Source organism: Vombatus ursinus, unplaced genomic scaffold (genome assembly GCF_900497805.2).
Source record: "Vombatus ursinus unplaced genomic scaffold, bare-nosed wombat genome assembly UNPS02014868.1, whole genome shotgun sequence".
Lineage (NCBI taxonomy): Eukaryota > Metazoa > Chordata > Mammalia > Diprotodontia > Vombatidae > Vombatus > Vombatus ursinus.
The window spans coordinates 370902-396928 of record NW_020954646.1 but is presented as its reverse complement, the minus strand read 5'-3'; the positions used below and the strand labels follow the sequence as shown (position 1 = coordinate 396928).

The window sequence follows — 26027 nt, the reverse complement described above, 5'->3', positions numbered from 1 at the left end:
GTCCATCCCAACCAGCAACCTTGTGTTCTTGCTCCAACTTGTCCAGAAAACACTCAATCAACCTCACTCCCCCTCCCTTCCCAGAAAAACAGGGCTTTGAGTTTAATCTCTTACCCACAGATATCCATCTGAACACTACCTCCAGCCTCTTAGCCTGTATTATTCTAGTGAGGCTAGAGCTGGGGTTCCTCATTTAGAAACAGCAAAACCCAGCACAATCAAGGGCCAAGGCTGAGAGGAGAGGGCACTGGACCAGGTAGAGTCCAAAGACCTCGGTTCTGATCCCAGCTCTGCCAGGGACGTCACTCCCTGGGTTATTTGGCTGGGCTTCTGTTCCTATTTAAAAGGGGGGATTTGAACTTCATTTCTTACTAAGATTCTTTAAAGTCGCAACATTAACTGCTATTGGGGCAGTGAGTGGACAGGGGTAAGGTGGAGATTGTCCAAAAAGAGATTCCCATCTTGCCTGTACTGTCTGCCTTATGACAGCTACAATGAAAAGCCTGGCGCATAGCAGAGTGTGAGGGACTGTCTGATGTTGGCAGTTGCCAGTTGGGCGCTGTGGCAAGAGTAGGGTAAGATCTGGGTATTTTGGAAGTCGAGGCAGGGGCTGTGGTAGGCGGAGTCGTGGTGAACTGGGATGGGCTGGGTAAGGAGAAGCCCTGAGGCAGTGGGCAGTGCTATGTGAGATAAGCTGGGTGCAAGGAAGTAGCTTGAGCTCCTGAGGCAAGGGGCGGTGCCACGTGGGAGTGGGACGGCAGAAGACTGAGTTCCCTTTGCTTAGTCCCCTCCCTATATGCAACGTCAACCCCAGACGCCTCCATCTTGTGACCTTCCTGACTTCCTGGGTCCCTTTGTGTAGCACTGACCCCAGACCCCTCCTCCCAGTATCTGAGTCTGACTTCCTAGGTCACGTACTCTGTCTATGCACTAATCCCAGATGCCTCCTCCCTGTATCTGGTCCTAGCCTCCTACGTCACTCCCTCCCCCTTGGTGTGCTAAACTCAGACAGCCCCTTCCGGTATCTGACCCTACAATCATTGGCTAGTAAGCGGGCTGAGGAGGAGGGGCTAAGTAGGTACTTAGGAACCAGCGTGGTCAGATCGGGCTCTCTCTCTTGGCTCCTGCTCTGTTGCTCTGGCCTTGCTGCTTGGGGTTGCTGTGATGGCTTGCTGTGATGGCCTCTGAATAAAGCTCTGGTGTTGGCGCCTCCCGATGGCTCGTCTCTGTGTGTTTATCCGTCTGAGGACCGAAGACTCGGAAGTGAGTATGACTCTGGCAGCCTGCTCCTTATAGGAGGAGAGGGTCGGCGCAGCTGGTACAGCAGAGGATTCCACGAATGGATGTAAGGGGGTGGGAGCAGAGATCAGGCACTCTCCAGATCAACGCTCCTGCCCACTCAACGTAGCTCCTCAGGGGGATCTTGGACCCAGCCAGGCTAGTTTTCCGGCTTCCTTCGGCTTCCAGTCCTCTCCCCTCCGGGCAATATAAGAAGGAGTTAACAGAGTTAACCTAGGGCAGCTTCTCCAAGGTCTGGGAGGGCTCTCCAGGCCACACATCATCTGCCATGCTCAGCTGCTCTCGGAGTCCTAAGCCCTGGGGATAGAATGGTCCTTGCTCCCAAGGAATTCTCGCTCTGCTAGGGGAGACATCGGGCCAACGTGGTAGTTTCATGGTGTGTTGTGGTGGTACCATCTCAAAGAATTCAAACTAATCCAAACCTCTAACCCAAGTACAGGCATTTATGGAGGACTGACGCCCCTCACGAGCGGGCTAAGGCTCCAAGAAGATACCAGCAGCTTAGTGAGAGGACACAGGCAAATTTGTAGTGTGATGATGCTGATTACGAGACAGAAATTAAGCATATGAAAAAGGCAGGAGGGGTTTGTAAGGGATTAGGTAATGGGGAGGGGTCCCTTCTATGACTCGGTGGTCAGGCATCCTGGTCCTGCTGCTTCTGATTGGCTATTGTGGTCCTGGCTTGGGCTAACTGGGTGATGCGATTGTGGTGCAGTACCGGGACACACCTGTGCAAACATGCCAAGCGCATCTGGGGGCGGTGGCCGTATGGAGTCTGGGGGCCCGGGGTGTGGATTGTGTGGCGCAGTCAGGCCACGCCTGCTGTTCTGCGGGGCCCACAAGGAAGTTAGAATGTCCTCACCAGCAGCCATAAAACAAGTTGTAACCGGGAGAGATGTCCCGCAGGAGGTGGGGCTTGAAGGAAGCGGGGCAGGTCAGTGGTTGGAGCGGAGGAGGGAGCGCGCTCCGGGCATGGGGCACAGCCAGTGAACATCCATCCGCACAGCTGGCGATGGAGAGTCACATGCCTGGAGCAGCAAAGAAACGCGTAGCGCCGCGCCGCGGAGCGTGTGATGGGCAGTGAGGCGCAAAAAGCCCGGCAAGGCGCGGGGGTGTTGGGTGGTGAAGGGCTTCGAATTCTAGCGGCAGCTCGCCTCTGAGCCTGGAGGAGCTGGAGGGCCACTGTAGTTGGAGCAGGAGGCGAGGGAATGACGTGATCCAACGTGGCTTTGGAGAAATCGCTCGGTGGCTTTAACAGTTCTCTTGCCACTGCAAAAAGGGCCGCTTTGATTAATTTCCAAATGCCGGGCTTTTTTTTTGAAACTTCGTGAGTTCTATGCACAGCAGTGGGGTCTCAGAGTCAAAGGGGCCTGGGGTCCAGCTGGGGCCACTTCCCAACTCACACAGGGTCCCCCAGGTACAGCTCCGAGCCTCGAGTGATGCGTTACCAGACAGCCAGAGAACACGATACGTTCAAAGCAAAGGAAATCAAACAGGGAGAAAGAATATCTGCGGCCCTCCTTCCCAGGGAAGGCCCAGGGCTGACTACATTTCCCAGAATCCTTGTGTTCGGACTCGTGGCTTGTCAAGGCCAATCACCACAGACTATGTAAAATTCTGGGAACTGTAGTGTTGTCGCTCTCTGTACGCAGGCGCAGTTCCGCTGGCGGGTTGGAGGAAGAGAGAGTGCGCACGCGCGGTTCGGGGGGGCTGTTTGGGTCCGCGGCAGAAGCTTCTGAAGACAACTGGATCCGATCTCTGAGAAGCTCACGCGGTGCCTAGGGGGCGCGCGACCCAACGGCCCCTCAAGCCCAAGGTCCCGAGGCCTCCTGGGAATGGTAGTTCACAGTCTCCGGATGCGCAGACGCAGTTCTCTCAGTTTCAGGCTGGGCTCCGGTGAGACGAGGCGGGAGCGAGTGCGCATGCGTCTCGCAGCGAGGCTCGTGAGTGACGTGGCCGGTGAGTGGGTGTGCGTGGGGACGGGATCTGCCCGCTCCCTCTGCCTCCTCCCTTCCCATGCTCCCCGCCCTATCCTCGGGCCATTGGCGGGTTGGGCTCCCCGTTGCCCCTAGAGTCGCCTAGGCCTCGTAGGCGGGGAAACTGAGGCCTGGGGAGGGGAGGACCTGGTCCGGGAAGACTCCACGCCCGCGCACTTCCCCCGGGCCCCCGCAGAGGCAGAGCTCGGGGTCCTCTCTGGCCGCCGGGCCTTTGCCCAGGCCGTCCCTCCCTCCTCAGTGCCCTCTCTCGGCGTCCTTGGATGTCGTCAGGGCCCGGCCGCAGCGGCGCGGTGTGACCACTGGTCAACGCCGCCCGGCCTCCCTCTTTCCCAGGGATCCTGAAGCGCCCCCCCCAATCTGGTACGGCTCAGTGCCCCTCCCCCAGCCCGGCCAGGAAGACCCGAGGTCCAGGTAGTGAGCCGCTACTTGCCTCAGTTTCCCCATCTGTATCAGAGGCTTACCAAAAGCTTGCTCCTTGGCCCCTCCCCTTCCTATGAGGAGGCGGCACCCGGTGTGGGAGAGCCCTTCTGCTTTCCCGGGCATTTTTTTTTTTTTTAACATTTCCCAATTGTACTTTATTTATTTATTTTTTTTTGCGAGGCAGTTGGCGTTAAGTGACTCGCCCAGGGTCACACAGCTAGTAAGTGTTAGGTGTCTGGTTGGAGACTAGATTTGAACTCAGGTCCTCCAAGGCCGGTGCGCTATCCGCTGCGCCACCATTTTAAGGGCTCCCTTGACCCCTTTTCTTCTCCTGGTTGCGTGGGCGGCATTAAGCTGCACCCCTTGTCCGTCAGCGGCCGGGCGCGTGGGTCGGTCCTGGGGAGCCCGCTCTGCCCCTCCCGCCGGCCCCTCGGGTCCCCGCACCCCCCCCAGGGCCTCCCTCCGTGGGGTCCTGGGGCTCGGCGGGACCCCCTCCCGTGATGGGCGCCCGTCGGGGGCCGCTGGCCGTGTCTGTGCTCCCGGAGGGGCGGGCTCCTCAATCCCGCCCCCACCGTGGTCATTGTCCGTCTTCTGGTCACCTTGGTCCGGCTGGTGGGGAGGAAGCGACACCCCGGAGCCGCCGCCCTTGGCATTTCTGCGATTGACTGATACCCGTCATCGCGGCGGCGTCTGCCTCTGCCCTGCTCCTCGGGCGTGTTTTCGCTGCCTCCCTTACCTCTCGCCGCGTGCCCCTTGGGAGCTCCTCCCCACCTGCCCGGTGTTCCCCTGGCAGGTGCCCCGGGCTTGATCCCACGCAGCGCTGCTGGGTTCGGGGACTTGGGATGCCCCCCGCCGCATTCCCCCACGCCTCCGCGTTTTCCGTTTTTAGGCAGTGACAGGGCGTTTTGATGGTTCCCGTTTTGTCGTGTATTTTGAAAATCTCCGGGTGAATTCTGTCTTATTTTTTTCTAGTTCCATAAAGTAATCCTTTGGTCGTTTGCGCAGCACGGCACAGAATCTGGATGGTATTGCCGTTATAATTGTGTTGGCGTAGCCCATCCGTGAGCCGTTAATGTCTCTCCAATTATTTGTCTTCCTTCATTTCTGTGAAGAGCGGTGGTGTACTTCTGTGATTTCTGTGTGCCTCGGTAGGTAGAGTACGAGGCATCCCGTATTCTGTGGTTCTTGTGAATGGCGTTTCTTTCTCTGTGTTTTAACGCTGGGTCTTATTGGCAATACCGGCAGTTCGCTGTAAAGGGACATAGGCATCCCCCCAGAGTATCTTGCTATTCAGAATCTCACAGGGGCAGCTAGGTGGCACAGTGGATAAAGCACCGGCCCTGGATTCAGGAGGACCTGAGTTCAAATCTGGCCTCAGACACATAACACTGACTAGCTGTGTGACCCTGGGCAAGTCCCTTAACCCCATTGCCTAGCCAAAAAAAACAAAAACAAAACAAAAAACAAAAACAGAATCTCACAGTCAAAACCACAAAACCACTGATGGGAAAAATGGGACTAGGGGCACATTGTCGGTGACACATAGAAAATGATAGGAACCTAATAAAAATGGCAGCACTGTTTTGGGGGCATGTTGAAATACGTGAATATCGTAATGCGTGGGGAGTTCATTCGAGGCCCATTCCTGGGGCTACACGGGCCTGTTGGACAGGCCCGAACTTCAGCCTTGGGACCAGAGTGAGGCTCGTGGAAGGGAGGAGGGGAACAAGCATTTATATGGCGCCTACTGTGTGTTCCAGGCCCTGCCCTGGGGGCCTCAGCAGGCCCTCCTCCACCCTGCACCGGGAGACAAACGCGGCCCCTTCCCTTACCAGGACCTGAAGTCTGCCTGTCCAGGAGGCCTGAGGTGGCCCCGTTGGCCAGTTACCGTCCCAGGAGGCGTTTTCTGCTTTCTCCGTTCTTCCAGGGTGGCGTCGCCCAGGGGCCAACTTAGTTTACGATCCAGATGCTCTCTGACCCACCACTTATGTTGGGACAAATTTGCCATTTCACAACATGGGTCACAATGCAGAAAACTAGGTGGTTTTGTGGTCTGACCTCACGGAAGCCAGGCTTCTCATTCCTTTTTGAGTTCACTCGGCAGGGTTCTTTAAGGAAGCCGTTGGATCATTTGCAAAAAAGTGATTCGTTGCCTCATTTTTTTTTTCTAATTGTTACCATTTCCGTGTTTTTTTTTTTCAAAAATGGTGGTGACTGGATATTCCTGCTTTAGTGCTTATCTTTTTGGAAAGACCCCTTTCTATTTCTCCAGTGCAGATAGTGATCGTTTCTGTTGACCATATTAAGAAAACATCTGTTTTTCCCTTCTCTTTCTAGTGTTTCTAATGTAAAATGGTGTTTCATTTTCCCCAAAGCCTTTTCTGCATCTATTGACATAGTCATGTGGTTTTTATTGTTTTTGTATTAATATGCTTTATTATATTTATAATTTTCTCGGTATTGGACCAGGGCAACTAGGTAGTGCAGTGGATAGAGCACAGGGCCTCACACACTTGCTGGCTGTGTGACCCTGAGGCAAGTCACTTAATCCTGTTTGCCTCAGTCTCCTCATCTGTAAAATGGGCTGGAGAAAGAGATGGCACACTGCTCCAGGATCTTGGCCAAGAAAACCCCCAGATGAGGTCATGAAGAGTCAGACATGACTGGAAAAACTGAACTGAAGTGTTGAACCAACCTTGCATTCCTGATATGAACTCCGTGTGATCATAGTCTATAATCTTTTTTATCTGTTGCTGTAACCTCTTTGCTAGCATTTTATTTAATATTTGTCAGAGATATTGGTCTATAGTTTTCTTTCTCTGACTTAATCATTTACATAACACTTTAAGGTTTGCAAAATTATTTACGGATATTTTTAATTTTATCCTCATAACAACCCTGGGAGGTATAAGCTATAATTATTTCCATTTTATAGATGAGGAAACTAAAGCAGATAGAAATTTAGTGCCTTGCCCAGGATCACACAGACAGTGTTTGTGGTCTAATTTGAACTCAGGTCTTCCTGACTTAAACTCTAACACTCCATCCGCAGCCCCACCTAGCTGCTTCTTCCCTGGTTTAAATGTCAGGACTGTATTTGACTCATGAAAGAAGTTTGGTAGATATCACCTTTGCCTATTTGTACACACAAGTTACACGAAATTGAAGCTAATTGTTCTTTAAATGGTAGAATCCATTTCCAAATCTATGTGGGGCTGGGGAGTTTTTCTTTAGAATTTCATTCTTAGCTTGTACCTTTCTTTTTCAGAGATTGGGTTAGTTAAGTTCTCTAATTTTTGTTCTGCTAACCCTGAGTATCAGATATTTTTGTAAATAGTCAAGTATATAGTATAAGTTGAGAGGGGTTTTTTTGCCATATCGTTGGGAAAAGTAGTTTCTTTTTTATTTGTTATTTTTATTTTTTAATTTTTTTATTAATTTATTTTTAGTTTTCAACAATCACTTTCATAAGCTTTTGAATTTTAAATTTTTCTCCCCTTCCCTCCCCCCTCCCTCCCCAAGTTGGTGCACAATCTGATATAGGCTATACATATACATTCCTATTAAACATATTTTCACATTAGGCATGTTGTAAGGCAGAATTAGAACCAACGACAAGGAAGAGGAAACAAAACACAACAGAAGGGAAAAAAAAGAGCAAATAGTCTGCTTTGATCTGCATTCAAACTCCATCGTTCTTTCTCTGGACGTGGAGAGCATTTTCCATCGTGAGGATATGTCTTAGATCCTTGCACTGCTGAGAAGTCTGTCAAAGTTAGTCGTCGCACAGCGTGGCTGTTACTGTGTACAACATTCTCCTGGTTCTGCTCACTTCACTCAGCAGGAAAAGTAGTTTCTAAGGATTTCTTTTATTTCCTCCTTATCTGTTGTGAATTCTCTTTTTTCATTTTTGATGATTTGCTTTTCTCCTCTTTCTTTAAAGTTAGCTAAAAGTTTGTCTTTAGTGCTTTTTCTTTTTTAGTTTAGTTTTTCTTTTTTATTCTCTACACTTAATTCATAGATCTGTCTTTTCTCTCTTTTATTGTCAAACGTACTTAGAAATATAAATGTTCCTCCAAGGACTGAGCTGTCTGTGTCCCAAAAGTTTTGGTGTATTGGCTCATTGCGATTTATTTATTTTTGTGTGTGTGTGGGGGTAATTGGGGTTAAGTGACTTGCCCAAGGTCACACAGCTAGTAAGCGTCAGAGGCGAGATTTGAACTCAGGTCCTCATGACTCCAGCGCCTGTGCTCTATAGATCCACTATGCTATCTTATACCAAATACACATCCTCTACTGCCCCTGCTCATTTTTCGTTGTTTCATTGAAGATATTTGTTATTTCTATGATTTGTTCTTTGACACACCAATTCTTTAAATTTCTTTGATCCACTAGTTCTTTAAATTACCTAGTCTGCTTTTAAGTTTGAATCCTTTCCTTGACATAGTAATTTTATGGTGTCACAGACAGAAATGGATACGTTTAAGCTTTCTGCTTCTCTGCATTTGTTTATTAGGTTTCATCCTCTAGAACGTGGTCAGTTTTTCTAATGGTGCAAAAACAGCTGAGAAAAACATCTGCCCCTCTCAGTTCTTCCTTGGTCCTTGTGAGAGCTGTCACATTTACCTTTTCCAAAAGTTCTTTTCAGGTCCTTCTTTCTTATTTATCTTTCGTTAACTTTGTCGAGTTCTGCGTATCGCAGTCACTGTCATTTTGCTGCTTATTCATTCTTGTCTATTCCTCATTGGATGTGATGTATTTCTGTGCCAAACCATTTGTGTTTGGGTGTTCATCCCACTTTTGCTCAGTTTAGCTAAGAGGAAGGTCCATGAGAAGCCCTCTATCCTTACCCCATTTGTCATATTCCTGTACTCCTCTCAGTTTGTGGACCCCATCTATGAGAAATTGCAAGTTCCTTCACCTTCATTTTTTCCTTAGAATGTTCCTTTTTCCTTACCTTTCCCCTCTCTGTCAAAAGCAAGAATATGGAACCCCAGGTCCTTTTTTGTCTTTATTCCCTGTGTGGCCCTAGAAGCCAGTGGGATGTTAAGGGCCACATGTCCCTTCCCTGCCTCTTAGACTCTACATACATCATTATGACCATTGCTTAAATGAGTTTACCTCAATGGGTTTCCTTTGTCTCCTGTCTTTGTATTTTAGAGATTGTACCCAACTCTTATCTTTTTATCAGGGATACTTTTTCTCCCTGTTCTACAAATAGAATGAAGTACTGTCTACATTCTTACCCTGTTGGACATTGTGCTCAGTTTTGTGGGGTAATTCTTGGTTGTAAGACTGTCTTTTGTCTCTTAGAATATTGTACTTGAGGATTTTCTCTACTTTTTAGTAGTTGCAGCATCGTCTTGGGTGACCCTTCAGAGATATAACGAAAACGTTTGTTCCGATAAATTTGGAGCAAACAGCTAGAGAAATAACTAAGTAAAACAGGATCCAGTAGGTCTCATGTTTTACTGACACAAGTTAGTTAATTAGAACAAAAGATTCCATGAAATTGAAACAGCTGCTAAAAGTAACTAGGTAAAATAGGATAAAGCTGGTCTTATCTTGTTTTGCTGATAGAAGTTAGTAAGTAGGACAAAAATTAAGTTTGCTTAGAGTGTGCATGCTTATTAGACTTATAAATATTAGTTTCTCCACCTCCAGGAGGGGCTGAGACACCATTTTCTGAACATGGGATGTCTAAAGAAGAAGGAGTGATGTGTCAAGGAGTAGATGTGTAATAGGTGTACCGGAAAGTTGTACGCTCTGGAGTACTCAGCCAATGAGGAAACAGAGGAGGGGCTTTGTGAGGCTGGGATTTAGAGATAGATAGTGGACTCCTGCTTTGGTACAATGTGTCCTCCTCCAGAGGACACCCACTGTTGCAACTACATAATAAATTGGGCTTTTAACTTCATCCCTCCTGAGCCTGAATGAATTATTTTTAGTTTATTTTAGTTTATTTTTTTATTTTTTAGTTCATTATTTCTCACAATTCCTTGGCATCGTCCAGAATACCAAGCATCGAGGCGGAGAGGCGGTCACCAAAAGGTGGGGAGGTGCACCCCACTGTGAAGGTGAGCACCCTTTCTGTCCAACTGCAGGGAGAGACTGATTGAAAAGGAAGGGTGAATGGAAAAGTAGGAAAACAGGCACACAGGACCATGACCACTGCGTAAGCTCTTATATGGGGCAAGGTAAGAAAATACAGACTATTACCTTGTCCGTGGGGGAATTATCCTACAGGTGTCTGAGACAGAGAATGTGAGGTGTACTTTGGAGGTACGGGAATGTGGGGCTTTGCTGTGCAGCTGCAAGCCTATACTTGCAAATCTGAACCTCTAATTAAGAGGTGGGTCTTTCACGCTCAAGGTATCTCAGGAAGATAGGTAGGATGGGAAATCAGGGAACTAAGGTGCCAGGCAAGGAGAAGGGGAGTTCTCCGGGAAACATGCCTCCAGAGAGTCCTTTAGGGAGGATGGTGAAACATTGGAATGATAATTCTTGTACATGAGGGAAGGATAAGAAGAAAATGATAAAGTATTGCTGTTTTACTTGGCCTAGACAGAGTATTTTACCACCAGCAGTGTTTGGCCAAAATACAGAGCAGGAGGGGAAATGGGGGAAGGTGAGAGGGAATGAGTGAATCTTATTCTCATAGGATTTGACTTAAGGAGGGAATAACATACACACTCATTTGGGTACGGAAATATATCTTACCTTACAGGAAAATAGGGGGAGGAGGGGACAAGACAGCAGGGGATGATAGAGAGGAGGGCAGATTGGGAAAGGGGGTAATCAAAAGCAAACGCTTCTGAGGAGGGACAGGGTCAAAAGAAAGAATAGAATAAATGGGGGGGCGGGATAGGATTAAGGGAAATAGAGTTAGTTTTTCACAACATGTCTACTATGGAAGTGTTTTGCATGACTGCACATGTATAACCTATATTGAGGTGCTTGCCTTTTCAATGAGGGGGGGTGGGGAGGGAGGAAGGGAGAAAATTTGGAACCCAAAGTTTTAAAAACACATGTTTAAAAAAAATGTTTTCACATGCAACTGGGAAATAAGAAATACAGGAAGTAGGGTACAGAAATCTGTCCTGCCCTACAGGAAAATTGAAGGGGAAGGGGATAAGAGAAGGGGGGGGAGAGATAGAAGGGAGGGCAGACTAGGGGAAGGGATATTCAGAATGCATGCCATCTTGGGGTGGGGGGAGGGGCGAGATGGGGTGAAAATTTGGAACTCAAAATCTTGTGGAAGTAAATGTTGAAAACTAAAATTAGTTTATTAATAAAAAATAAAATAAAATGAGGGTGATAGAGGCATATCTCCATCCCAGGGTTGTTGTGAGGGTCAAAGGAGATAATATTTGTAAAGTTCTTAGCACAATTCTGGGCACGCAGTAGGTACTACATAAATGCTTGTTCCATGATGAGGAGGGGACAGGGCTGTTACAGGGCTTCCTTTGACCTCTCGCTTCCATATGAACATTGATTTTCTCTCCGACACCCTCTTGAAGGTCATCGACTTAACCCCTGTCACCTCTATCCCGTAGAGAGCATGATGGACACACCTAAATGCTGTGAGCGGTGTTTCCCCCAGTGAGGTCACGAGCTGCGCCTCCTCTCGATCTCTGGGATGACTTGTCTTTTCCTTGCAGCTCTGCCTTCTGAAGACTCTGCCCTTCCCCGGGATAAGCGCGGACAAGAGGAGGAGGAGGAAGAGATGTCACCTGAGCTCCTGACATCTGTTTACCAGGTGAGTTTGTTTCTTCTGTCTCTTGAAATACCATCTAAAGCCTCCAAGCATGGAAACGTTTCCTTTAAACTCAGTTGGAGGCTCAGATTCCTCCAATCTAGCCACTGCTCAGATTCTTATAATCGAGCCACTGCTTACCCATATTCAGACTCCTTAAGAGTCTGCCCAATATGACAGCGCTCTAATAAACCTTGTCTTTGGCTGAAAGAAGGCTTGGGTCGAATTCTTTCGGGCAGGACCCGTGTGTTGTGATTTTGGGGTCCCAGGACCCCTGAACTCCTAAACCACATCATTTTGGTGGCCCACACGGGGAAACTGCCTAACCCCAAGTTCTTCTCCAGCCAAGACTGGAAGGTGTGTAAGCCTCCCCCACTCCTTTCTCGCTCTGCAGTTAGGGTCGCTTGGAGGAGCTTTTCTGGCAGACAGTTGCAAGGCTGTCTCGCACTCGGCCTGACCTCTCAGGCTTGGTCCACTGGGTCGGTTCAAGGCCATGGACCTGGGTACACCTTCCGCGGCATAGAGGACAAGGACGGATGCCCTATCTGGACACGTATGCCCAATTCTGTCAATTCCCTCAGCGCTGGGGAATTGGGGAAAACTGCAGGTGCTTTTTGGTTCCCTGAGGCTTACTTACTCCCTTCTCTCTATACCCCTGAATTCTCCTTCATGGAGGTTACAGGGGAAAGTTAGAACAGCTGAAAATATCTTGGCAGATTCTGGAGGTTTTGTGATTGATCATTAAGGAGTTTAGAACTTCTCCTTTTTCTCCCACTCCCTTCACTTGAGTCAAGAGGGTATCTATTAATCCCTCTCATAGGAGAAGAGGGTTTCACCCTTTACCCCTCACTTTTGATTTCGCCCTCTCCTACCTGGGGAAAAGGAAGGTGGGGGAAGGGCAGCATCTACAGCATGGGCCCCACTGGCAGTGGCCTTGGGCTCTGGGGCAACCTTTGCCTGGAAGCCTCACCCAGGTTCAGCACATCCTGCTCAAGGTAAAGAAGCTGGCCTCTGAACTTGGGTAAGCACGCTCTTTTAAATTTGTAGTTTTAACTGTTAAGATGAGATGTTGATTTCTCTGTGTAAAGTAATTTGGAAGTGCATTTAACAAAACTGAAGTCACCTGATTAATATTGAGTTTGTTTCAAGTTTCAAATTGGTGAACTTTCTGTATCAGTTATGTCAAGCAATTTTTCATAATATTGTTACCACTAAAATAATTTAGCTATTGTTGGTTATTGTTTTAATGTGTAAACTAGCCAAAAAGTTTGTTTGGGTTATGTATGGCTTGCTGAGAATTTGCAAGTGTATAGAAATCTCTAATGATTGGCTTTTTACATTAGGATAAATTTAAGTTTGAGATGTAAATCCTGGAAAAGTTTTTCCTAAGCTGTGATTAGTAAAATTTACTGTTTGAGGTAAAGGCTGATAGGATTTTATTTTGAGTTGTCTGATGGGTCATAATCCATCGATAATCAATAATCCACCATCTGAGAGAAATGCCACAAACTACTCAGAGAAGATGATACTGGTGGGAAGTCAGCATCGGGAAAAGCTGAGAGGACAATTTTAGCCTCAGTCTAGGATGGGATCCTCCTGGCTCAGTTTCCCCATTACGTTCCTTTGAAAGGAAATGTTACCCACCTGGCTATTCCTGAGTCTGGCTATGAGGTGGATTTGATACTGCATGGTTGGAAAACTGAGTTACCTGAATCCAAACAGAGCTAAGGATGTTTTATCCTGTTATATCTGGGCCCTGCAGTCTTTTCTGTCAGATTTGTGTCTTCCAGACTACAGGCCATTCACCTGCAGTTGATAGCAAACAGTGGGTACCAGCCAATGTCCCCCCATCGTTCCCTCGGTTCCAGTCAACCTCCTCTTTGGGACCCCCTCGAGGCAGGGACAGCTCTATGCGCCCTGCCAGCAGGAAGCAGTTTGTCCCTTACTCCAAAAGAATTTGGGTCCCATTTGTTTGAGGGGGGAAGGATGGGGTTGGGATCTAGACCCCAGAAAGGAAAACCCTGGACTTTCACCTGAGGCTATAATCCCATCAACTGGCCTTTCACTGTGGCCACATCCAATCTCCCCTCCATTGTCTTGCCTCCCCATGGCCCCAGGCCACTTCCTACCCTTGGTAATTCTATTACCACATGGACTACTTGGCCACTCCTAGACCCCTCCCACAGTCTTTCTGTATAGAAGGTCCATCTCATCTCCATTAAGATGCTCAGATTCCTAAAATCTAGCCACCGCACAGATTCTTATAATCGAGCCACTGCTTACCCATGTTCAGACTCCTTAAGAGTGTGCCCCAATGTGACAGTGTTCTAATAAACCTTGTCTTTGGCTGGAAAAAGAAAACAAAACAAACCTCAGTTGTACCTGCTCCTGCAGGTTCCATTTAGACATCTGAGCCTCCCTTGTTCTCCCCCGTAAGACTGGCTTGACATCATAGGCTGTCAGAACCTTACCAAGTTCAGAGCTGAGCTCTGTGGTTGGTTCTTGAGGTTTTACAGATGGTCAGACCAGTGGGCTGGTGGAATTGGACACCCAGATGTTCAGCCAGAAATTCTGAGCCCCCAGGAGCCAGTGGCACTAGAGAACACGGACATAATGGAGCTCCCACCCACCAGAGATCCTGCGCTTCGGGGGTCAAGGGCGTTGTGTGTGTTCACTTGTTTCAGTCCTGTCTGACTCTTGGTGACCCTATTTGGGGTTTTCTTGGCAAAGATACTGGAGTGGTTTGCCATTTCCTTCTCCAGCTCATTTGACATGGGAGGAAACTGAGGCAAACAGGGTGAAGTGACTTGGCCAGGGTCATACAGATAGGAAGTGTCTGAGGCCAGATTTGAATTTAAGAAGATGAGTCTTCCTGACTTCTGGCTTGACACTCGAACCACCGTACCACCTAGCAGTCAAGGATGTTACCAGAACTAGATTTATCTGAAAGAGCTCAGGATTGGAGAACTTCTCCCCATATTTCCTCCTGTCGATTCTGTGTCTCTCTGTGAACCCTGTGTAACAAGAGACGTGTTTGATGTTTCAGGAATCAGTGACATTCGAGGATGTGTGTGTGGACTTCACCCGAGATGAGTGGGGCCACCTGAGCCCTGCCCAGCGGGCCCTGTACAGGGAGGTGATGCTGGAGACCTTTGAGATCCTCGTCTCCCTGGGTAAGGACACCCCTCTGCCCTGGAGATGGGCTCTGATCACTAAGTGTCTCTGCTTCTCACTTGGCAGACCCCGGCAGGTAGCACGTGAGCTCTCCTGGGCTGGGATTTCTTTGCAGTGATGGGGTCCAGCACATCATCCGGGGAAAGATCCTGGAAGCTTTTTCTGCTCTCTGCCCAGGGGAAAAGACTTGGTTTTGTAGGTGGGCATGCTGCCCCTGTGTCGTAATGGCTTTGAGGCTCTAGCTTCCCAACTCTCTGTCTCCCCAGGTCAAACGTTCTTGCTCAGTCCCATGACCCATGTGGCCTGAAGACATGAGAAGATCCTCTCCCCTAGGCAGGGAGGGGCCCAGTAAATCAGTGGTCTCTGGGTCCCAATCAAGTCTGGGTTTCATCCCCAAAGAGGGGTTGAGTCCTGGCCTCTGGGCCTTCCCGGCATGGTTTCCTTTCCCTGCAGAGAAGGGGACCAGGAAAGGATTCTGGGGTGGTTTTCTGTCCCCAAAACTTCATATCTCTCCATGATCAGGGCTTCCAGGTTTGAAACCAGATGTGATCTCCTGCTTGGAGAGAGGAGAAGCTCCATGGATGCTTGAGGAAGAGGTCCCAAGAGACCCTTACCCAGGTGAGTGAGTGAAAAGTGGATGGGAGGATGGGAGTCATGGACATCAAAGAGCTGATGAATGAATATCTGGAAAAGAAAGGGGTGATCCCCAAGTGCCTGGTGTTCTTTCATCAAGACCAGGCCCCATAATCCACTGGTGGGCTGGTGGGTGCTTGGCTTTGCTGACCTGCTTTCTTTCCCCTTTTTTTTCTTTTAATTCTTATTACAAGAGATGACTCCCTGGGTAGGAGAGGTGGAAGGATGGACTCAGAAATGAGGTGATTTCAGGGAAAGATCAATAGAAATTTTATGTAAAAAGTGATGTTGGCCTAACCTTATTTCCTTTCTTTGGCATGGTTGCCCTCCTTACAGAGCAGAAAAATGATGTAGATACAATTCACCTTTGCATTTTAGCAAAGCATTTAATAAAAGTCTCCCCTGTTATTCTTGTGGAAAAAATTGAGACATGTGGTCTAGAAGATAGTATCATTAGGGGGACATGAAAGAGGTACAGTGGCTGGAGCCAGGAAGTGGTCACTGACCTGGAATTCCTCAGGTTCAAATGGCCAGCTCCCAAGAGAAAGAGCTCTCTCTCCAGTGGAGTGGTCCCAGGGGTTGTGCTTGGCCCTGAGAGTTGTGCATAGCATCATAGATCTGGACCTAGAAGGGTCCTTAGAGGTCATCCAGTCCAGTCTCCTCATTTTATAGATGAGGAAACTGAGGCAGAGAGGTGAAATAACTTGCTCAGTCATGTAGCCAGTAATTGTCTAAGTTAAGATTGCAGCTCAGGTCTTCTTGACTCCTACGTCTAATGCTTTCTCTGCTGTGCCAACGTTCTGTTTCCTACTGATGGCCGTAAGAGCTTGAAAAGATTTTGCATTGATAGTTTTTATTTTCAAATGACCTTCATTTCCCAGTGTATCCCTCCTCCACCCCCCATGCAGAGATCTATCCTTTATGACAAAAAAATAAAAGGGAAAGGGAAAAAAGCAGTCCCTAAAATCTAACCAATGCATCTTATGAGTGCTTTCAGTGTGGCTGAACATAATTCACGCAGGCCTGGGCATAAGTACTGTGTTCCCGCCTCCGCAGCGGTCTTTGGCAGTGTTCTTCTTTTGGCATATTGGTCTTCATTCTTGATGGAAAAAACAGAATCTCAAACTTAATGTAAAGTAGTTTTCTTTTTTCTGACAGAGACGACAGTGACTATTGACTTTGTTTTTTCAGGTTCATTTCATGAGGAAAAATGTGAAACCAAGGACATTGTCATGAGAGCATCAGCCAAGGAAAGACTGCAGAAGGTTGGTGTCTGGGACGCCAGTACAGGAGAAACTGGGCAATGTGCTGCCAGTGTAGAGAAGAAACAGGGAAACTGGGAGGGGTAGATTGGGCAAGTAATATTCCTCCACAGCAGCGAGATCCCCAAGGCGAGTGCCTCTGATTATGGCACCTTTGGAAGAAGTTTCCCAAGACAGAGTCCCCACAAGAGTACGTCTCCATGAAAAAGTGTATTTGAGGAGAACATCACACAGTGATAAGACCTACTTAGACATAATAGAATACCATGTTCTGGGGCAGTAATGGAGGAATGCCTTCGGACACTCCTCAGAACGCAATTTCATACTTATATACTAGAGAATAGGTGTATGACCGTAGTGAATGTGAGAAAGTCTTCAGTAAAAGAGCATCCATCCTTTCCTTCCTAGCTGCATGGTGGTGCAGTGGATGGAGCTTTGGACCCTTGAGTTAGGAAGACTTTAGTTCAAATCCAGCCTCATACACTTATGAGCTGTATGACCTTGGGCAGGTCATTTAACCTCTGTCTCAGTTCCTTATCTTTCAAATGGGGATGATAATAGTGCTTATCTCCCAAGGTTGTTGTGAGGACAAAATGAAATAATGTTTGTAAAGGGTTTTGCAAACTTTAAAGTACAATATAAATGCTAGCCATTATTATCAGTGAATGTAAATTGGAGAAAACACTCAATGTGTTCATGAATATAGAAAAGACTTTAGTCAGTAGGGAAGGCTTAGTGTCCATCAAAGAGCTCGCATTGGAGAAAAACCCTTTTAGTGAATTTTGGGAAACTTTCAGCCAAAGCTTTTGACTTCTGCCCACTAGAAAATTCATACCAAAGAGACACTCTTTGAATATGATAAATGAGAGAAAGCCTTTAATAATGAGTCTTGCCTTCTTTTACAGCAAGGAGTTCATACTAGAAAGGAATCCAATAAATGGAATGAATGTGAGAAAGCCTTCAGCCAGAATGCACTCCTTACGTATCATGAGAGAATTCTTGCAGGTGAGAAACCCTGCAAGATTAAAGAATGTCAGAAAGCTTTTTGTCAGTTGAGAAGCCCTAATGACTGTAAGAGAGTTTATGCTCAAAAGAAACGCCATCTTTCTAATGAATGTGAGAAAATTTTTACTCTACATCAGGGAGTTCACTTTGCAAAGGAGCCCTTTTATTGTAATGAATGTGGCAAAGTCTTTAGGTGGAGATGTAAACTTAATGCACATCAGAGAATTCATACTGGAGAGAAACCCTTTGAATGTAATGAATGTGGAAAAGCCTTCAGTGAGAAGGTTTGTCTTAAAAGGCATCAGAGAATTCATACTAGAGAGAAATCGTTTGAATGTAATGAGTGTGGAAGAGCTTTCCGTGACGAATCTTACCTTATGCTGCATCAAAGAATGCACACTGGAGAGAAACCCTTCGAGTGTAGCGAATGTGGGAAAAACTTCAGCCTGAAGTCTTCACTTATTTTACATCATAAAATTCACACTGGGGAGAAGCTCTTTGAATGCAATGAATGCAAGAAAGCCTTCCATTACAGGTCTTGCCTTACTCTCCATCAGAGAATTCATACTGGAGAGAAACCCTATGAGTGTGATGAATGTGGGAAAAAATTTAGTCTGAGGTCATCACTTATTAAGCATTGGAGAATTCATACTGGAGAAAAACCCTTTGAATGCAATGAGTGTGGGAAAAACTTCAGCCGGAAGTCATCACTTAGTTTACATCAAAAGATTCATACTGGAGAAAAACCCTTTCAGTGTAATGAATGTGGAAAAAACTTCAGCCAGAAGTCATCACTGGTTTCACATCAGAGAACTCATACTGGAGAGAAACCCTTTGAGTGCAATGAATGTGGGAAAAACTTCACTCGTAGGTCATTACTTAGCAAACACAAAAGCGTTCATGCAAGAGAGAAACCTAGTTAATATAATAAATGTAGGAAAGCTTTACCATACAGAATTAATAAATGAGAATTCATGCTGGAGGGTAAGGTTGAAACCCTTGAAATATAGTTCATTCTTGACTTGTTATCAGAAACCACTTGTTTGAAAGAAATTACATAGAAGCAATGAATGCAGAAAAACATTCAGCCAAAAAAAGCACTTTACTGAACCCCAGAGTGTGCATGAGAAACTCCATAAGTGTAATAAAATGCAGCAAAGTCTTAGGCACTGATGGAACACTTAGGAAGGCACAGAGAATTCATGCAGAAGAAAAAGTTGAGAATACTATAACGATAGGAAGACCTTCATGGTATGTGGTTCATCCCTTATTTAATATCATAAACCTCATGCTGGAAATGAACTGCAGCAATGTAAAAATGATGGGAGCATCCTAACAGCTTGCCTTCTGTTTAATGCTGGAGAGTCAAGATTGCTGACTTGATTACATTATTTTGTGGTGTTTTGAGAAGGACAAATAACAATTTCCTTTGTTTCTCCTGAGCTCTATGCAGTTCACATTGGTTGCCACCAGGTGGCAGAAGAGTTGTACTAGTCAGTGCATCAGATATGATAGTACCTCTAATCACAATCAGACTGTCATCTAAAAAATCCCTTTTATTTTTAACTCTCACTGGCAAGTTACAGGCATTCAGATGCATAAGAAACCTCAGCCCAAAATGGGTGTATGTTGTTTTCTAACACAGTCACAAGAAAAATCAAAGCAAATTGGGAAATACATTTGTTCATTGAACTCTTTCTTCCTCCATTAACTTATTTATGCTTAATAATAAGTTTTATTGATGCCTTTTGTCTTTACAACATGGGTCATTTCTCCGTAGAGCTTTACCCTTCTCCATACACTTCTCATAAAAGTCTGATATCCAGCATTGATAGGGACCTGACATGAATTTATAACAATAGGAATCATTCTTCAGTAGGCAAGGTGTCAAAATATGTGAATAGGCAGATTTAAAAAAAGGAAACACAAGTTATCCACAACCATATGAAAAAAAAAAAGCCATTCAGAATCTCTAGAATCTAAAAGTTCTGAGATTCTCTTCAACCTCATGGATTTGGCAAAGATTGTTAAAAATGAAAGAATTTGATACTGGCATGACTATGGTAAATACAGGAATGCTTTTATACTGCTTATAGCGTCATGAATTATTTAAGATCACAAAAAATCATTTGTAGTAAAAGTCTGGATATGTTTTATATTTACTTAGTTGTAAATGATTTTTCCCTTTCCTTTTAAAAAATATTATTGATAGCTTTTGTTTCTTCATTTCCCAACGTGTTTCCCTCGCTCCTCTCAGATAGCTATCATTGTCCATTTGTAAATGGGAAATAGTCCATGGTTGGGCTGTCCCATTATGATGAAAATAATAATACTTTAATTACACATTTGGTGCTCTACCAATGAAAACACTGAAGAATTACTTTGTAGCCCTAGATAAAATAATAACCTTAGTTTGGAGGGAGAAAAGGTCTAGAATCATAGAGGAAATGATGGGGGATAAAATGTAAGCATGAAGAAGACGTAGCCATTCTAGATCTCAAATTGTGTACCAGAGTAGTAGTCATCAAAACCATTGGTACTGATTACAAATCAAAAAAGCTCATCGGGGGAACAGACTTAGAGAAGCAGGAATCAGAAACAGTTCAGTGAGAAGGTGCTAGTGGGACCAGTTGAGCTATGACTGCCAAGTCAACCCGTAACGTGGGTAATATGGGTGCTATGACTTTTTTTCTCAATGTGCAGAAAGATAGGGTTATTATTTCGGGTTTTTATTATTGCACACACCTTCCTTTGGTTTTTCTGTTTGCCTCACTCATTTGTTCATTGTACATGCTTTTATAATCTGTTCCTCTTACAGCTTCTCCATACAACAAAAATAAAAATACCTTAATTGTAAGCATGCACGGTCCAGCAGAACCAGTTCCCAGAGTGGCCAGGCCATCACATGTATGTGTCTCTGCATTCTAAATTCATCCTCCTTCCCCGCAGGAGCTGAGTGGTTTGTTACCTCTTCAGTCTCCTGCCATCGCATTGATCTTTCCTTTATTAATGTAAATGCATTGATGTTGCTTGTTAATTATCCATGAGTACCCACATTTATACATAGCTGCATTAATAATTAAGACCCCTCTCTCTAATATTAGGTCCCTATGAAGATTTTTTCAGCTACATAAATCTCCCCTATCCCACTGTGTAGTAAGCATTCACATAGACAATCCCAAGCTAAATATCTCAGGACTGTCTTTTAACAAAGGACCCTTGTTCTGTCATTTGATATCCTAATGTCCTAAAGATATCTGGTGGCAGTGGCCAAGCCGTTCTGAGATTGCACGAATTCCCTGGGACACTTGTGCCCATGCCAGGGACTTATTCCCATGCTGTATAGTTTTCCTTCTCGATGGTTTTTTCCTAACACCCCTGAGTCAGCTGAGGTCTGTTGCTGACTTTCGACTTATGACTTGATAGATGTATCTCTGCCTGGGTTCAAGATACCCTCCCCCACCAGAGATTACAAGTGAGATATTAGCGTCCTTTGTTAACACACATTGAGCAGGGATAGGGGAAAACCAGCATTTCAATCCTATGTCCCTTATCTCTTGTAATCAATTGTGTACTCTCAAGAACTTTAAACTATGGTTTGGGGAGTGCAGGAAAACAGATACTTTGCTTCTCAAACAATTGTTGCCACAGAACTCTTAAGGAAGACAACTGTGAAGGAGTTAACGTGAAAAATGCTGTGCATCCCCAGAGAAAGAACTGATGGAGTCTGAATACGCCTTTTTTAAAAATTTTACTTTATTTTTCTTGGCCTTTATTTTGGTCCATACTTCCTTTTACAACATGACTAATATGGAAATATGTTTTGCATGATTATACATCTATAACTTAAATAGGATTGCCTGCCTTCTCAATAAGGGGGGTGGGGAGGGAGGGAGAGAATTTGGAAGTCCATTTAAAAAATAAATGTTGAAAATTGTTTTTATATGCAATTGGGAAAAATAAAATATTAAATTAAAGAAAAGAAAACTCCTAGCCCTGTCAGTCTGATTATTCTTATGTTTTCTTCTCTTGATCTGTTCTCCAGATCAGCTCTTTTTCTTATGAGATGTTTCACATTCTCTTCTCTTCTATTTCTTCATTCTTTATATTTCCTTTTATTATTTCTTGGTCTCTCGTGACTTTGCTGACTCTGCCTTGCCCAATTCTGATTTTCAAGGAGTCTTTTTCTTCCTTAAGACTCTGGATCTCCTTTTCTAATTGGTTGACTTTCTTTTCGCAATTTTCTTGTTTTTCTTGGAGTGTTCTCAGTTGTTTTTTTCCCCCTCAATCTCTCTCATTTGATTTTTTTAAAATCTTTTTAAAGTTCTTCTTGGTCAGGTGACCGTTTGACATCACTCTTTGGGATAGAAGAGGGTTTCTTTGCTTGAGTGTCATCTTCTGAAGACAAACCCCAGTCTTCTCTATTCCTGTAATAACTTTCTATGGTTGGATTCTTTCTCCTTTGCCTGCTTATTTTTTCCTTTGTAGCCGCTTATTTTTTGGTAATCGCCTCTAGTCCTGGAGTAAGGGGGATTGTGCCTCTGCCCTCAAATCCTCTTTCAGTTCTCCCCTTTGGCCTGGCAACAAAATCAAGACTACCAGTCTTCTGTAAGTGCCCACAGCTAGCGATTTCCAGCCCCACTGCTTCTGCACTCACTAGGTGTGTGCTGGTTCCTTTTCACCCAGGACTGCTTCTTCGTAGCACAGCTGGGTCCAGCGCTTCTTGTCAGCAGAATTTCCCTCAATCTTCCCCAGCTCAGATGCCCAACTCCCCTCACTGTCCCAGGGGTAAAAGCTCCTGTAGCTGGGGCCAAGGCTGCTTCCCAACCTACCTAATGCAGTTAAAGTGGAACTAGCCTGAAGGTGTTTACTCTTCACAGGAATCAAACCTCATCCTGGGATTTTCCTTCCGATCTTCTCCGATTGTCCCAGGATGACCACTGCTCTGCCCCTACTCTTACTTATTTTTACTGCTCTATATTTACTCTGAGGCGCAATTTCATCTTGTTTGTGGGGAAAATCTGGACCTTCCCAGAATCTTCTCAGAGCTCAACTTTAACATAGATTTCAAAGTGAAGAAATAGGCTGGGGAAATGAGTAAACAACAAAAAAATGAACTCGACCATGAAAAAGCTGCTACAGTGGCAGGGAAGATCAAGACATGAACTTAGGGGGTACAAAAAAGAACTGAAGAAAAGAACATCTTAAAAAGCAGAATTGGTCAAATGGAAAAAGAGGTACAAAATGTCACTGAAGAAAATAATTCTTTAAAAATCTGAATTGCGCCAAGTAGAAGCTAATGACTCCATGAGACTTCCAGAAACAACCATACAAAGTCAAAAGAATGAAAGAATAGAAGAGAATGTGAAATACCTCATTGGAAAAACAGCTGACCTGGAAAATAGGTCAAGGAGGGATACCTTAAGAATTATTGAACTACTGAAAGGAATGGTAAAAAAAAAAAAAAAACAAAAACAAAAAACAGCCTAGCCATCATCTTTCAAGTATTTGTCAAGGAAAACTGCCCTGATGTTCTAGAACCAGAGGGTAAAATAGAAACTGAAAGAACCCACCAGTCACTTCCTGAGAGAGATCATGAAATGAAAACTCCTAGGAATAGTATAACCAAATCCCCAAAATCCCAGGTCAAGAAGAAAATATTGTTAAGTAGCCAGAAAGAAACAATTCAAATATGGAACCACAGTCATGATTCCATAAGATTTAGCAGCTTCCATATTAAAGGAGCAAAGGGATTGAAATATGATATTCCAGAGGGCAAAGAAACTAGGATTACAACCAAGAGTAATTTACCCAGCATAACTAAGTGTAATCCTTCTGGGGGGAAATGGATAGTTAACAAAACAGAGGACTTTTAAGCATTCTTGATGAAAAGATCAGAGCTGAATAGAAAATCTGACATTCAAATAGAAGATTCAAGAGAAACATAAAAAGGTAAATGGGAAAGAGACTCATAAGGTACTTAATAAAGTTGGACTGTTTACATTCCTATATAGGAAAGTAATATATATAACTCCTAAGAACTTTATCATTATTAGGGCAGTTAGAAGGAGCCTGCATAGACAGAGGGCATAGGTGTGACCTGAATATGGGATCTTCAAAAAAAGAATGTAGAAGTGCGAACCAGGGATGCACCGGAGAAAGGGGAAGGGAGTGGTAGATTGGAGCAAATTTTCTCCCATAAAAGAGGTGTGCAAGGAAGAGCTTTTCTAGTGAGGGGGGAAATGGGCAGAGGTGGCAGGCAATGCTCGAACCCCACTCTCATCAGAATTGGTTCAAAGAGGGAGGACTATATATACACACTCAATTGGGTATAGAAATCTATCTTGCGCAATAGGGAGATAGGAGGGGAAGAGGATAAGAGATATGGGGGCAGCGTGATAAGGGCTCCAAGGGTGGATCGGGGGAGACAGTGATTGGAAACAAGACAGACTTTTGAGGAGGGACAGGATAAAAAGAGAGAGGGGGATAAACAGAGGAAAATGGGATGGAGGGAGATGCACAGTTAGTCATCATAACTGAATGTGAATGGGATGAGCTAACCTATAGAATGGAATTGGGTAACAGAATGGTTTGGAAAACAGAATCCAACAATATGTCACGTACAAGAGACACACTTGAGGGGCAGCTAGGCGGCGCAGTGGATAGGGCACCGGCCCTGAAGTCAGGAGGACCTGAGTTTAAATGCGGCCTCAGACCAAACACTTGACACTAGCTGTGTGACCCTGGGCAAGTCACTTAACCCCAACTGCCTAAAAACAAAACAAAACAAAAAAAAAAGAGACACACTTGAGAGAGAGAGACACACACACACACACAGTTGAAAAGAAGAGCTGGAGCAGGGTCTGTTATGCTTCAGCTGAAGTGAAGAGGGCAGGAGTGGCAATCATGATCTCAGATAAATCAAAAGCAAAATTAGACCTAATTTAAAGAGATAGTCAAGGAAACTACATTTTGCTAAGAGGTACCATAGATGGATGAAGTAATATAAAAAAATTATAGCAAATGACTCTGATAAAGGCCTCATTTCTCAAATATATAGGGAACTGAGTCAAATGTATAGTAATAAGAGTCATTCCCAAATTGATAAATGGCCAAAGGATTTGAACAGGCAGTTTTCAGAAGAAATCAGGCTCTCTATAGTCATAAGAAAAGATGCTCTACATCACTGTTATTTGCCCTTCATTTTTTTCAAAGAGGAACAATAGCATGGTGAGGGTGATGTCTTGACCTCAGATTGAATTAGATTGAAGTGAGACAAAGCTGTCAGACTCGTGATCTCTTCCAGAGTCATCAAACTCCAATGGCAGGACAAAAAGTCAAGCCTACTAGAGATTGCCTGGGATGGAGGGGAGGATCTTGGCATTTCTGATGTGTGACCAAAGTCTAAGCGCTCCACAGACCTGCTTCAGCTGCCTTCGTGGCCATTGGAAAAACTTGTTCCCATCCACCCATTCCACCCGGGTAAGTCTTCAGGTGCTTTGGGTAGATATCCCCCAACTCACTGATGGGTTTGAGGGCTGTTGGTTACCCTCAACTTGGCCTGTCTGCCAAGACAGTTTTACTAGGGTGTGGCTGCTGTGCATGCTACAGCTTCTTGGAGCCACAGGTGAGAGTTGGGTGAAAGGCGGGCACAAAGGTGCCCGAGAAAAGGCACCAGAGGTGCAAGTCCTCCCTGAATACCCCATACACCCCTCTAACTCACTATTCATCAGAGAGACAACTTAAACAACTCTGAGGTACCTACCACCTCACACCTATCAGAAATGAGAAATGCTGGAGGGGACGAGGGAAAATCGGTACACTCATGAGCTTTTGGTGGAGTAGTTCACTGGTCCAACCATTCTGGCATATCCTTTGACCCAGCAATACAATTACTAGTTCTGTATCCCAAAGAGATTAAAGAAAAAGGAAAAGAACTTACATGTACAAAAATATTTATAGCAGCTCTTTGGTGGCAAAGAATTGTAAATTGAAGGGATGCCCATCAGTTGGAGAATGGCTGAACAAGTGATGGTATATGAATGTGATGGAATACTATCATGCTTTGAGATATGACAGGGTGGTGATTTCAGAAATAACAAGGCAAGACGTCGATGAACCGATGCAAGACGAAGTGAGAAGAACCAGGAGAACGTTGTACCCGGTAAAAGCGACATTGTCAAGATGATCAGCTTTGTGAAAGATTGGGCTGCGCGGATCAGTGCAGTGAACCATGACAATTCCAAAGGATTTACGACCGAAAACGCGATCCCCTCCAGAGACAGCGCTGGCCAACTCCGACTGCAAAGTCAAGCAGGATTTCCTCGCTCTCTTTGTCTTCTGGGACACCGCTAATCTGCAGCTCGATTTGAGATATTGTTTGCCTACACAGTGAGTGGGGGAGAGGTGGGAGGGAGAGAATCTGGAGCTGAAAATCTAAAAAGAAAAGAATGTTAAAAAATATGAATAATACATGTTTAG

General features: G+C 45.2%; 1 protein-coding gene across 4 annotated transcripts; it reads left to right on the top strand.

Annotated features, from left to right (window-relative positions):
* The first annotated feature begins 1242 nt into the window (after positions 1 to 1242).
* Positions 1243 to 21405, top strand: LOC114028034 (zinc finger protein OZF-like). Of its 4 annotated transcripts, XM_027842225.1 has the most exons (8): positions 1243 to 3258; positions 9695 to 9793; positions 11378 to 11475; positions 14519 to 14645; positions 15169 to 15264; positions 16471 to 16544; positions 17447 to 17546; positions 20365 to 21405. In XM_027842225.1, the coding sequence occupies exons 1-8, from the start codon at positions 3135 to 3137 to the stop codon at positions 20472 to 20474; spliced, it is 828 nt and encodes a 275-aa protein (XP_027698026.1). In that variant the 5' UTR covers positions 1243 to 3134; the 3' UTR covers positions 20475 to 21405. The 4 variants fall into 4 exon arrangements, with proteins under 4 accessions (XP_027698026.1, XP_027698023.1, XP_027698024.1 ...); XM_027842222.1 differs by having other exon boundaries at positions 17447 to 20454; XM_027842223.1 differs by lacking the exon at positions 1243 to 3258 and adding an exon at positions 4748 to 4864 and having other exon boundaries at positions 17447 to 20454.
* Positions 21406 to 26027: the final 4622 nt, after the last annotated feature.